Here is a 13,208-nt window from a genome sequence, read left to right as displayed (position 1 = left end):
AGTGAGCGAGTGAACGTTGCTGAGCCTCAGTCAGCAATAATCAAGCTACATCAAAGCGGCATGTAAAAATGTCTAAGTCTGGACCAGATAAACCAGTGACTGGAACATGAGTAAAACTTCCTGCATGTTTACCTCTCAAAGATGCTGTTGTAGTACTGGCTGCCCCGGTAGATGTCGGCATTCAAGTGGTTTGTCAGCTCGATCAGGCTCTGCAGGCTGTCCTCCTCACGCTTCACAAACAACAAATAGACAGATGTATGGACAGAGTAGGAAAATCCAGAACATTAGCCCACATTGACTTGTTTGGACTCTTTTTATGTAACAGGGATACAAGCCCATTTCTGGTGTCCCTCGCCGTGATATTGTTGGAATATTGCAAAAAGTGGCGTAAAACAATACTCACTCACTTTTCATGTGACTGGGTTACAATAAGACAACCCTATGATTTTAACATGAACTAGTGGAAAGGTTTCAACCCAATTTGAACATAAAATACCACAATGATACATGCAGAAATGACTGAGCAATAGGCAAAAATGATTTTTGTCGACATGGCACCAATGAATCTGAAGGACTTTCAATGGCTAACAAGAGTGGTGAGTCTACTGTCCTACCTTGGTCTGGGATCTGCAGCTACTGTACAGCCTCTCGTACCAGTCCTGGTTCCCACGCTGACAATAAAAAAAAAGGGTTCACAGATAAGTCACAAAGTCACACTTCACTTTCAACTTCACGCTTACCTTAAAAAAATATATCCAAGGATAAGAATTCATATAAACAAGTATTATCCAATCCTGGTGGAAAAAAGCTTGTCATAACCAACATGTATATCTGTAGATGGCCAAACCAAACTTCTTCCCCGTGATATCAATGGCTCTACTAACATTTACCCGATCAAGTACAGTCAAGTGTTTGAAGCACTCAAGGTTGCAGTGGATGTGATTCCTGGTGTGAGACAACGTTGTGCACATTATCCCTCCTGCTTTCCTGGTGGTGCAAGACAAGGTCGTTCAAAATCTCCCCCTGTGTTCCTGGTAATGTGAGACATGGTGGTGCACAATCTCCCCTGTGTTTCTGGTAGTGTGAGACAAGGTGGTGCACAATCTCCCCTGTGTTTCTGGTAGTTTGATACAAGGTTGTGCACAATCTCCCCTGTGTTCCTGGTAGTGTGAGACAAGGTGGTGCACAATCTCCCCTGTGTTTCTGGTAGTTTGATACAAGGTGGTGCACAATCTCTCCTGTGTTCCTGGTAGTTTGAGACAAGGTGGTGCACAATCTCCCCTGTGTTTCTGGTAGTTTGATACAAGGTGGTGCACAATCTCTCCTGTGTTCCTGGTAGTTTGAGACAAGGTGGTGCACAATCTCCCCTGTGTTCCTGGTAGTGTGAGACAAGGTGGTGCACAATATCATCTGTGTTCCTGGTAGTGTGAGACAAGGTCGTGCACAATCTCTCCTGTGTTCCTGGTAGTGTGATACAAGGTCGTCCACAATCTCTCCCTGTGTTTCTGGTAGTTTGAGACAAGGTGGTGCACAATCTCCCCTGTGTTTCTGGTAGTTTGATACAAGGTTGTGCACAATCTCTCCTGTGTTCTGGTAGTTTGAGACAAGGTCGTGCACAATCTCCCCCTGTGTTCCTGGTAGTGTGAGACAAGGCTGTGCACAATCTCTCCTGTGTTCCTGGTAGTGTGAGACAAGGTGGTGCACAATCTCCCCTGTGTTCCTGGTAGTTTGAGACAAGGTGGTGTACAATCTCCCCTGTGTTTCTGGTAGTTTGAGACAAGGTGGTGCACAATCTCCCCTGTGTTTCTTGTAGTTTGAGACAAGGTGGTGCACAATCTCGCCTGTGTTCCTGGTAGTGTGAGACAAGGTTGTGCACAATCTCCCCTGTGTTCCTGGTAGTGTGAGACAAGGTCGTGCACAATCTCCCCCTGTGTTCCTGGTAGTGTGAGACAAGGTGGTGCACAATCTCTCCTGTGTTCCTGGTAATTTGAGACAAGGTCGCGCACAATCTCCCCTGTGTTCCTGGTAGTTTGAGACAAGGTGGTGTACAATCTCCCCTGTGTTTCTGGTAGTTTGAGACAAGGTGGTGCACAATCTCCCCTGTGTTCCTGGTAGTGTGAGACAAGGTGGTGCACAATCTCTCCTGTGTTCCTGGTAGTTTGAGACAAGGTCGCGCACAATCTCCCCTGTGTTCCTGGTAGTTTGAGACAAGGTGGTGTACAATCTCCCACGTGTTTCTGGTAGTTTGAGACAAGGTGGTGTACAATCTCCCCTGTGTTTCCGGTAGTTTGAGACAAGGTCGTGCACAATCTCCCCCTGTGTTCCTGGTAGTGTGAGACAAGGCTGTGCACAATCTCTCCTGTGTTCCTGGTAGTGTGAGACAAGGTGGTGCACAATATCCCCTGTGTTTCTGGTAGTTTGAGACAAGGTCGTGCACAATCTCCCACGTGTTTCTGGTAGTTTGAGACAAGGTCATGCACAATCTCCCATGTGTTCCTGGTAGTTTGAGACAAGGTGGTGCACAATCTCCCCTGTGTTTCTGGTAGTTTGAGACAAGGTGGTGCACAATCTCTCCTGTGTTCCTGGTAGTTTGAGACAAGGTGGTGCACAATCTCCCCTGTGTTCCTGGTAGTGTGAGACAAGGTGGTGCACAATATCCCCTGTGTTCCTGGTAGTGTGAGACAAGGTCGTGCACAATCTCCCCTGTGTTCCTGGTAGTTTGAGACAAGGTCGTGCACAATCTCCCCCTGTGTTCCTGGTAGTGTGAGACAAGGCTGTGCACAATCTCTCCTGTGTTCCTGGTAGTGTGAGACAAGGTGGTGCACAATATCCCCTGTGTTTCTGGTAGTTTGAGACAAGGTCGTGCACAATCTCCCCTGTGTTTCTGGTAGTTTGAGACAAGGTCATGCACAATCTCCCCTGTGTTCCTGGTAGTTTGAGACAAGGTGGTGCACAATCTCCCCTGTGTTTCTGGTAGTTTGAGACAAGGTCGTGCACAATCTCCCCCTGTGTTCCTGGTAGTGTGAGACAAGGTGGTGCACAATCTCTCCTGTGTTCCTGGTAGTTTGAGACAAGGTGGTGCACAATCTCCCCTGTGTTCCTGGTAGTGTGAGACAAGGTGGTGCACAATCTCCCCTGTGTTCCTGGTAGTGTGAGACAAGGTGGTGCACAATCTCTCCTGTGTTCCTGGTAGTGTGAGACAAGGTGGTGCACAATCTCCCCTGTGTTTCTGGTAGTTTGATACAAGGTGGTGCACAATCTCTCCTGTGTTCCTGGTAGTTTGAGACAAGATGGTGCACAATCTCCCCCTGTGTTCCTGGTAGTTTGAGACAAGGTGGTGCACAATCTCTCCTGTGTTCCTGGTAGTGTGAGACAAGGTGGTGCACAATCTCTCCCTGTGTTCCTGGTAGTTTGAGACAATTTGGTGCACAATCTCCCCTGTGTTCCTGGTAGTTTGAGACAAGGTGGTGTACAATCTCCCCTGTGTTTCTGGTAGTTTGAGAAAAGGTGGTGCACAATCTCCCCTGTGTTTCTGGTAGTTTGAGACAAGGTGGTGCACAATCTCGCCTGTGTTCCTGGTAGTGTGAGACAAGGTGGTGCACAATCTCCCCTGTGTTCCTGGTAGTGTGAGACAAGGTGGTGCAAAATATCCCCTGTGTTCCTGGTAGTGTGAGACAAGGTCGTGCACAATCTCTCCTGTGTTCCTGGTAGTGTGAGACAAGGTCGTGCACAATCTCTCCCTGTGTTTCTGGTAGTTTGAGACAAGGTGGTGCACAATCTCCCCTGTGTTTCTGGTAGTTTGATACAAGGTTGTGCACAATCTCCCCTGCGTTCCTGGTAGTTTGAGACAAGGTCGTGCACAATCTCTCCAGTGTTCTGGTAGTTTGAGACAAGGTCGTGCACAATCTCCCCTGCGTTCCTGGTAGTTTGAGACAAGGTCGTGCACAATCTCTCCTGTGTTCCTGGTAGTTTGAGACAAGGTGGTGCACAATCTCCCCTGAGTTTCTGGTAGTTTGAGACAAGGTCGTGCACAATCTCTCCAGTGTTCTGGTAGTTTGAGACAAGGTCGTGCACAATCTCCCCTGTGTTCCTGGTAGTTTGAGACAAGGTCGTGCACAATCTCTCCTGTGTTCCTGGTAGTTTGAGACAAGGTGGTGCACAATCTCCCCTGAGTTTCTGGTAGTTTGAGACAAGGTCGTGCACAATCTCCCCCTGTGTTCCTGGTAGTGTGAGACAAGGCTGTGCACAATCTCTCCTGTGTTCCTGGTAGTGTGAGACATGGTGGTGCACAATCTCTCCCTGTGTTCCTGGTAGTTTGAGACAAGGTGGTGCACAATCTCTCCCTGTGTTCCTGGTAGTTTGAGACAAGGTGGTGTACAATCTCCCCTGTGTTTCTGGTAGTTTGAGACAAGGTGGTGTACAATCTCCCTTGTGTTTCTGGTAGTTTGAGACAAGGTGGTGCACAATCTCCCCTGTGTTCCTGGTAGTGTGAGACAAGGTGGTGCACAATCTCCCCTGTGTTCCTGGTAGTTTGAGACAAGGTTGTGCACAATCTCCCCCTGTGTTCCTGGTAGTGTGAGACAAGGCTTTGCACAATCTCTCCTGTGTTCCTGGTAGTGTGAGACAAGGTGGTGCACAATATCCCCTGTGTTCCTGGTAGTTTGAGACAAGGTCGTGCACAATCTCCCCTGTGTTCCTGGTAGTGTGAGACAAGGTCGTGCACAATCTCTCCTGTGTTTCTGGTAGTTTGAGACAAGGTCATGCACAATCTCCCCTGTGTTCCTGGTAGTGTGAGACAAGGTTGTGCACAATCTCTCTTGTGTTTCTGGTAGTTTGAGACAAGGTCTTGCACAATCTCCCAACTCTGTTCCTTGTGGTGTGAGACAAGGTTGTGCACAATCTCCCCCTGTGTTCCTGGTGGTGTGAGACCTTGGTATGCGCAATTTCCCTCTTCCAATTGATCTTTACAACACACTAAAGCTTGTGTAGGGTTGTCTGACCTTTACTACAGACTAATGCTAGTGCAGAGTTATCATGTCTGACCTTTATGAAAGACTAAAATTAGTGCAGGGTCATGATTTCTGACCTTTACAACAGACTAAAGCTAGTGCAGGGTTGTGATGTCTGACCTTTACAACAGACTAAAGCTAGTGCAGGGTCATGATGTCTGACCTTTGCAACAGACTAAACCTTGTGTAGGGTCATGATGTCTGTCTGCCCTTTTCAACAGACTAAGGATCGTGTAGGGTTGTGATGTCTGTCTGACCTTTACGACAGACTAAGGCTTGTGATGGCTGACCTTTACGACAGTCCAAAACTAGTGCAGGGTCTTGATGTCTGTATGACCTTGACAACAGAATAAAGCTTGTGTAGGATTATGATGTCTGACCTTTACAACAGACTAAAGCTTGTGTAGGGTTATGATATCTCTCTGGCCTTTAAGACAGACTAAGGCTTGTGTAGGTTTGTCTGACCTTTACGACAGACTAAAGCTAGTCCAGGGTCATGACGTCTGTCTGACCTTCATGACAGACTAAAGCTTGCAGAGGATGTGATGTATGTCTGACCTTTACGACAGAAAAAGGCTTGTGTAGGGTTGTGATGTCTGACCTTTACGACAGACTAAAGCTTGTGTAGGGTTATGATGTCTGACCTTTACGGCAGACTAAAACTAGTGCAGGGTCTTGATGTCTGTATGACCTTGACAACAGAATAAAGCTTGTGTAGGTTGGGACGTCTGACCTTTATGACAGACTAAAACTAGTGCAGGGTCATGATGTCTGTCTGATCTTTATGACAGACTAAACCTTGTGTAGGGTCATGATTTCTGTCTGGCCTTTACGACAGACTAAGGATCGTGTAGGGTTGTCTGACCTTTACGACAGACTAAAGCTTGTGCAGGGTTGTGATGTCTGTCTGACCTTTACAACAGACTAAGGCGTGTGATGGCTGACCTTTACGACAGACTAAAGCTTGTGTAGGGTTATGATGTCTGACCTTTACAACAGACTAAAGCTTGTATATGGGTTATGAGGTCTGACCTTTACGGCAGACTAAAACTAGTGCAGGGTCTTGATGTCTGTATGACCTTGACAACAGAATAAAGCTTGTGTAGGGTTATGATGTCTGACCTTTATGACAGACTAAGGTTCGTGTAGGGTTGTCTGATCTTTATGACAGACTAAAGCTAGTCCAGGGTCATTACGTCTGTCTGACCTTCATGACAGACTAAAGCTTGCTGAGGATGTGATGTATGTCTGACCTTTACAACAGACTAAAGCTTATGTAGGGTTATGATATCTCTCTGGCCTTTACGACAGACTAAGGCTTGTGTAGGGTTGTCTGACCTTTATGACAGACTAAAGCTAGTCCAGGGTCATGACGTCTGTCTGACCTTCATGACAGACTAAAGCTTGCTGAGGATGTGATGTATGTCTGACCTTTACGACAGACAAAGGCTTGTGTAGGGTTATGATGTCTGACCTTTACGACAGACTAAACCTTGTGTAGGGTCATGATGTCTGACTGACCTTTACGACAGACTAAAGCTAGTCGAGGGTTATGATGTCTGCCTGACCTTTACGACAGATTAAAGGTTGTTTAGGGTTGTGATGTCTGACCTTTATGACAGAGTAAACCTTGTGTAGGGTCATGATGTCTGACTGACCTTTGAGACACACTAAAGCTAATGCAGAGTTATCATGTCCGACCTTTATGAAAGACTAAAATTAGTGCTGGGTCATGATTTCTGACCTTTACAACAGACTAAGCTAGTGCAGGGTTGTGATGTCTGACCTTTACAACAGACTAAAGCTAGTGCAGGGTCATGATGTCTGACCTTTGCAAAAGACTAAAGCTAGTGCAGGGTCATGATGTCTGACCTTTACAACAGACTAAACCTTGTGTAGGGTCATGATGTCTGTCTGGCCTTTACGACAGACTAAGGATCGTGTAGGGTTGTCTGACCTTTACGGCACACCAAAACTAGTGCAGGGTCTTGATGTCTGTATGTCCTTGACAACAGAATAAAGCTTGTGTAGGGTTATGATGTCTGACCTTTACAACAGACTAATGCTTATGTAGGGTTATGATATCTCTCTGGCCTTTACGACAGACTAAGGCTTGTGTAGGGTTGTCTGACCTTTATGACCAGACTAAAGCTAGTCCAGGGTCATGACGTCTGTCTGACCTTCATGACAGACTAAAGCTTGTGTAGGGTTATGATGTCTGACTGACCTTTACGACAGACAAAGGCTTGTGTAGGGTTGTGATGTCTAGCCTTTACGACAGACTAAAGCTTATGTAGGGTTATGATATCTCTCTGGCCTTTACGACAGACTAAGGCTTGTGTTGGGTTGTCTGACCTTTATGACCAGACTAAAGCTAGTCCAGGGTCATGACGTCTGTCTGACCTTCATGACAGACTAAAGCTTGTGTAGGGTTATGATGTCTGACTGACCTTTACGACAGACAAAGGCTTGTGTAGGGTTATGATGTCTGACCTTTACGGGAGACTAAAACTAGTGCAGAGTCTTGATGTCTGTATGACCTTGACAACAGAATAAAGCTTGTGTAGGTTAGGATGTCTGACCTTTATGACAGACTAAAACTAGTGCAGGGTCTTGATGTCTGTATGACCTTGACAACAAAATAAAGCTTGTGTAGGGTTATGATATCTCTCTGGCCTTTACGACAGACTAAGGCTTGTGTAGGGTTGTCTGACCTTTATGACAGACTAAAGCTAGTCCAGGGTCATGACGTCTGTCTGACCTTCATGACAGACTAAAGCTTGCTGAGGATGTGATGTATGACTGACCTTTACGACAGACAAAGGCTTGTGTAGGGTTGTGATGTCTAGCCTTTACGACAGACTTAAACTAATGCAGGGTCATGATGTCTGTCTGACCTTTATGACAGACTAAAGCTAGTATAGCGTTATGATGTCTGACCTTTACGACAGACTAAGGATCGTGAAGGGTTGTCTGACCTCTACAACAGACTAAAGCTAGTCTAGGGTTATGATGTCTGCCTGACCTTTACGACAGATTAAAGCTTGTTTAGGGTTGTGATGTCTGACCTTTATGACAGAGTAAAGCTGTTTAGGGTTGTGATGTCTGACAGACTAAAACTAATGCAGGGTCTTGATGTCTGTATGACCTTGACGACAGACTAAAGCTAGTGCAGGGTTGTGATGTCTGACCTTTATGACAGACTAAGGATTGTGTAAGGTTGTCTGACCTTAACGACAGTCTAAGGATCGTGTAGGGATGTCTGACCTTTACGACAGCTGTGATCTCGGAGTGCAGCTCCTTCTGGAATGGGCAGCACTTCTTGAACACCTTCATGCTGTAGATGTTGGCCAGGCACCTGCAACACAACACCAATCTCCTGTCACTTGGCAGAAAAAGGATATTTATCTCATTTATCTCATTGATTGATAGATAACGTTATCTCACTGAAATAATAACTTCTTTATAAAAAAATTGAACTTCAAACAAAGACAATAGATTATTTGTTTTGACTTTTAAACCAGAAATATTGAAGTATTAAACAGAAAGAGTTAATCATTTAGTTGAGCTATTGATTGAGGTACACTGTGACTATAAGTGTGGCTCTATGTGTGACTATGTGTGACTGTGTGTGAAACTGTTTGGCTAAGTGTGGCTAAGTGTGACTGCATGTGGGACTCTATGTGTGGCAATATGTATGACTATGTGTGGCTGCATGTGTGGCTGTGTGACTATGTGTGTGACTGCATGTGTGACTGTGGCTATGTGTGTCGGTATGTGTGACTATGAGTGTGGCTGTGTGTGTGACGATATGTGTGATGGTATGTGTGGCTGTATGTGTATGTGGCTGTATGTGTGTGTGACTATGTGTATGTGGCTGTGTGTGTGACGGTATGTGTGATGGTATGTGTGGCTGAATGTGTATGTGGCTGTATGTGTGTGAGGCTGTATGTGTATGTGGCTGTATGTGTGTGTGACTATGAGTGCAGCTGTGTGTGTGACGGTATGTGTGGCTGTATGTGTATGTGGCTGTATGTGTGTGTGACTGTATGTGTATGTGGCTGTGTGTGTGACGGTATTTGTGATGGTATGTGTGGCTAAATGTGTATGTGGCTGTATGTGTGTGTGGCTGTATGTGTATGTGGCTGTATGTGTGTGTGACTGTATGTGTATGTGTGTGTGACGGTATGTGTGATGGTATGTGTGGGTGAATGTGTATGTGGCTGTATGTGTGTGTGACTGTATGTGTATGTGTGTGTGACGGTATGTGTGACGGTATGTGTGATGGTATGTGTGGGTGAATGTGTATGTGGCTGTATGTGTGTGTGGCTGTATGTGTGTGTGACTATGTGTATGTGGCTGTGTGTGTGACGGTATGTTTGGCTGTATGTGTGGCTGTATTTGTGTGAGGCTGTATGTGGCTGTGTGTGTGACGGTATGTTTGGCTGTATGTGTGTGTGACCGTATGTGTGATGGTATGTGTGGCTGTATGTGTATGTGGCTGTGTGTGTGACGGTATATGTGACAGTATGTGTGACGGTATGTGTGGCTGTATGTGTGTGTGCCTGTATGTGTGACTGTATGTGTATGTGTGTGTGACCGTATGTGTGATGGTATGTGTCACGTTATGTGTGACTATGAGTGCGGCTGTGTGTGTGACTGTATGTGTATGTGGCTGTATGTGTGACGGTATGTGTGACTATGTGTCTGGCTTTATGTAACTATGTGTGTGGCTGTATGTGTGACTGTATGTGTGACTATGTGTGTAGATGTAGGTGTGTCTGTATGAGTCACAGTGTGTAACTATGTGCGGCTGTATGTGTGACTGTATGTGTGACTGCAATAGTGTGTGACTGTATGGGTGACTGTATGTGTGACTGTGTATGGCTGTGTGTGTGACTGTATGACTATGTGTGTGGCTGTATGTGTGACTATGGGTGTGGCGTATGTGTGACTGACTGTGTGTGGCTGTATGTGTGACTGTGTGGCTGTATGTGTGACTGTGTGTGTGGCTGTATGTGTGACTGTGTGGCTGTATGTGTGACTGACTGTGTGAGACTGACTGTGTGTGGCTGTATGTGTGACTATGGGTGTGGCGTATGTGTGACTGAATGTGTGTGGCTGTATGTGTGACTGTGACTGTGTGACTATGTGTGTGGCTGTGTGTGTGGCTGTATGTGTGACTATGGGTGTGGCGTATGTGTGACTGACTGTGTGTGGCTGTATGTGTGACTGTGTGGCTGTATGTGTGACTGTGTGTGTGGTTGTATGTGTGACTGTGACTGTGTGACTGTGTGTGACTGACTGTGTGTGGCTGTATGTGTGACTATGGGTGTGACGTATGTGTGACTGAATGTGTGTGGCTGTATGTGTGACTGTGACTGTGTGACTATGTGTGTGGCTGTGTGTGTGGCTGTATGTGTGACTATGGGTGTGGCGTATGTGTGACTGACTGTGTGTGGCTGTATGTGTGACTGTGTGGCTGTATGTGTGACTGTGTGTGTGGCTGTATGTGTGACTGTGACTGTGTGACTGTGTGTGACTGACTGTGTGTGGCTGTATGTGTGACTGTGACTGTGTGACTATGTGTGTGGCTGTGTGTGTGGCTGTATGTGTGACTATGGGTGTGGCGTATATGTGACTGACTGTGTGTGGCTGTATGTGTGACTGTGACTGTGTGACTATGTGTGTGGCTGTATGTGTGACTATGGGTGTGGCGTATATGTGACTGACTGTGTGTGGCTGTATGTGTGACTGTGACTGTGTGACTATGTGTGTGGCTGTATGTGTGACTATGGGTGTGGCGTATGTGTGACTGACTGTGTGTGGCTGTATGTGTGACTGTTACTGTGTGGCTGTATGTGTGACTATAGGTGTGGCTGACTGTGACTGTGGCTGTGTTACTGTATATGTGACTGTGTGTGAGTATATGTGACTGTGTGACCATATGTGTGACTGTGTGTGAGTATGTGTGAATGTATGGATGAGTGCATGTGTGACTGTGACTGTGTGAGTTTGTGACTGTATGTGCGACTATATGTGTGGGTATGTGTGACTGTATGTGTGTGTGGATGTGTGACTATGTGTGACTGAGTATGTTACTGTGACTGTATGTGTGACTTAGTGTGACTAAGTGTGAGTATGGGTGACAGTTTGCGTGACTATATGTGTGACTGTGTCATAAAAACAATGCTTCTCCCATGAATTCTGCTGTTTCATTACAGTAGATGTTTCCCTGGCAACTACAGAGAGCATGAGAAGAACCTCATGGAACTTGCCTGCTTACTGCAGACACCTGCCTCTCTTCACATTGATCCTTGCTAGAACTTTCTACACAAATAGACCATGTACTCAAGACAGGAATAGATTCACAAACCCATATATACAAATCAATTATGAGTTGGATAAATAATACAGTAGCGTAAGAAAATGAATGTCAGAATAACTGCTGCTGCCTTGCCTCCCCTCGGCAGACTTGTGATTGTGAGGTCACAGCTCTGCTCGAAGCCTGATCTGACTGAAACACGTAATGAAATACGTCGGCGAGATTATCCAACAATCTAATTGCTGCTATCACTGAAGCCTTGCATCTCACCATTCAGTGCAGATAATGAAGCCTTGAGCAGACACTTGAGCATTCACTCAAGATTTGTCTTCACTGAAATAACATAGCCACAAGGGTAGGTGGGCAATATGGTCCACTTGTTTGCAAATTTTCACAAAGGTAAAAAAGTGAATGCTTCATTAGCTTTGAAGCAAAATCAATAGAGCCCAATTTGCCCTGTGTGTTTAGTGTATGTTAGTGCATAGTACATTAATTATCTAGCTGGTTGGCCCGCGGCCAGTCAGCAGAGGAAGTATTTGTTTCGTGCAGATCAAAGGCCAGGCTAAAGTTTGTGTGTAGTGTTGCATGGTGGGAGATATGCCACCTGGTGGCAGAATGGAGAGGTACAGTGCAACTTCATGATACATTTGATACATATAGAGTCTCGTAACAGCTGTCATTAAATTAACTTTCTGTTCGGGTGTATCTGATATATAAGAAGTCACTAGCGCAGATGAACTGACCCCGAGGGTTACAGGCAGGTGGCAAGGCTCCATATTTATATGCTTTAAATGTCCAATTCCCTTGAGTCTTTGGTTACCTGTTAGGTGGTAACTAATAAACAACTCGGGTACTTATTGTATGAAACATTTAGTGCAAACTCTGTACCTCAACATGATTGTCTGACTACTTGTGTTGGATGAAATGCTAGTCCGTGGCTGGCTGCTTGGGTGAAAGACTCCCCAAGCAGAGGTTGCCTACTCAAATATCCATCTTTGTCGTCCCTCTTGTACATAAGGGTAACGCTAAATATAAAGTCTGGAGGCGAGACCGACATGCAATCTTGGGTACAGAACACCCCTGTCCCCTAAACTATTGAAACCACAACTAGACCAGGTGTAGTCTCTGGGCAGGCTAAGGGTGGCTGGTCCACAAGGGTCAAGACCGAGCTTCTCTGCGTTTTTTACTGGTTAGGAGATCTCCTTGATATCTATCACCCATACACATGACATTGTACACAACTCAGGGATTGAATGGACACTACTCATGGATTGATTGCAACTATTCAGGGATTGAATGGACAGCATTAAGGGATTGATTGCACACTATTCAGGGACTGATTGCACACTATTCAGGGATTGATTGCACACTATTCAGGGATTGAATGGACAGAATAAAGGGATTGATTGCACACTATTCAGGGATTTAATGGACAGAATAAAGGGATTGATTGCACACTATTCAGGGATTGAATGGACACTACTCATGGATTGATTGCAACTATTCAGGGATTGAATGGACAGCATTAAGGGATTGATTGCACACTATTCAGGGACTGATTGCACACTATTCAGGGATTGATTGCACACTATTCAGGGATTGAATGGACAGAATAAAGGGATTGATTGCACACTATTCAGGGATTGAATGGACAGAATAAAGGGATTGATTGCACACTATTCAGGGATTGAATGGACACTACTCAGGGATTGATTGCAATTATTCAGGGATTGAATGGCCAGCATTAAGGGATTGATTGTGCATTACTCAGGGATTGATTGCACACTATTCAGGGATTGAATGGACATCATTGAGGGATTGATTGCACATTATTCAGGGATTGATTGCAGACTACTCAGGGATTTATTGCACAC

The 13,208-nt window shown here is 45.5% G+C and overlaps 1 protein-coding gene across 6 annotated transcripts in view; it reads right to left on the bottom strand.

The window, feature by feature from the left end:
* LOC124121055 (BAI1-associated protein 3-like) overlaps window positions 1-13,208 on the bottom strand; it is a 266,273-nt gene that overhangs the window by 57,929 nt on the left and 195,136 nt on the right. For all 6 annotated transcript variants that reach the window (XM_048392841.1, XM_048392838.1, XM_048392837.1 and 3 more), the window contains 3 exons: window positions 8,277-8,367; window positions 615-671; window positions 133-230 (listed from right to left, as the gene is read on the bottom strand). In XM_048392841.1, the coding sequence (XP_048248798.1) occupies window positions 133-230; window positions 615-671; window positions 8,277-8,367 (246 nt within the window). The remainder of the gene's footprint in view (window positions 1-132; window positions 231-614; window positions 672-8,276; window positions 8,368-13,208) is intronic.

The sequence above is a fragment of the Haliotis rufescens genome, unplaced genomic scaffold (genome assembly GCF_023055435.1).
Source record: "Haliotis rufescens isolate VD_foot unplaced genomic scaffold, xgHalRufe1.0.p SCAF_11, whole genome shotgun sequence".
NCBI classification, from domain to species: Eukaryota; Metazoa; Mollusca; class Gastropoda; order Lepetellida; family Haliotidae; genus Haliotis; species Haliotis rufescens.
Note: the sequence above shows the minus strand (reverse complement) of the source record. Positions and strands in the feature narration are given on the sequence as shown.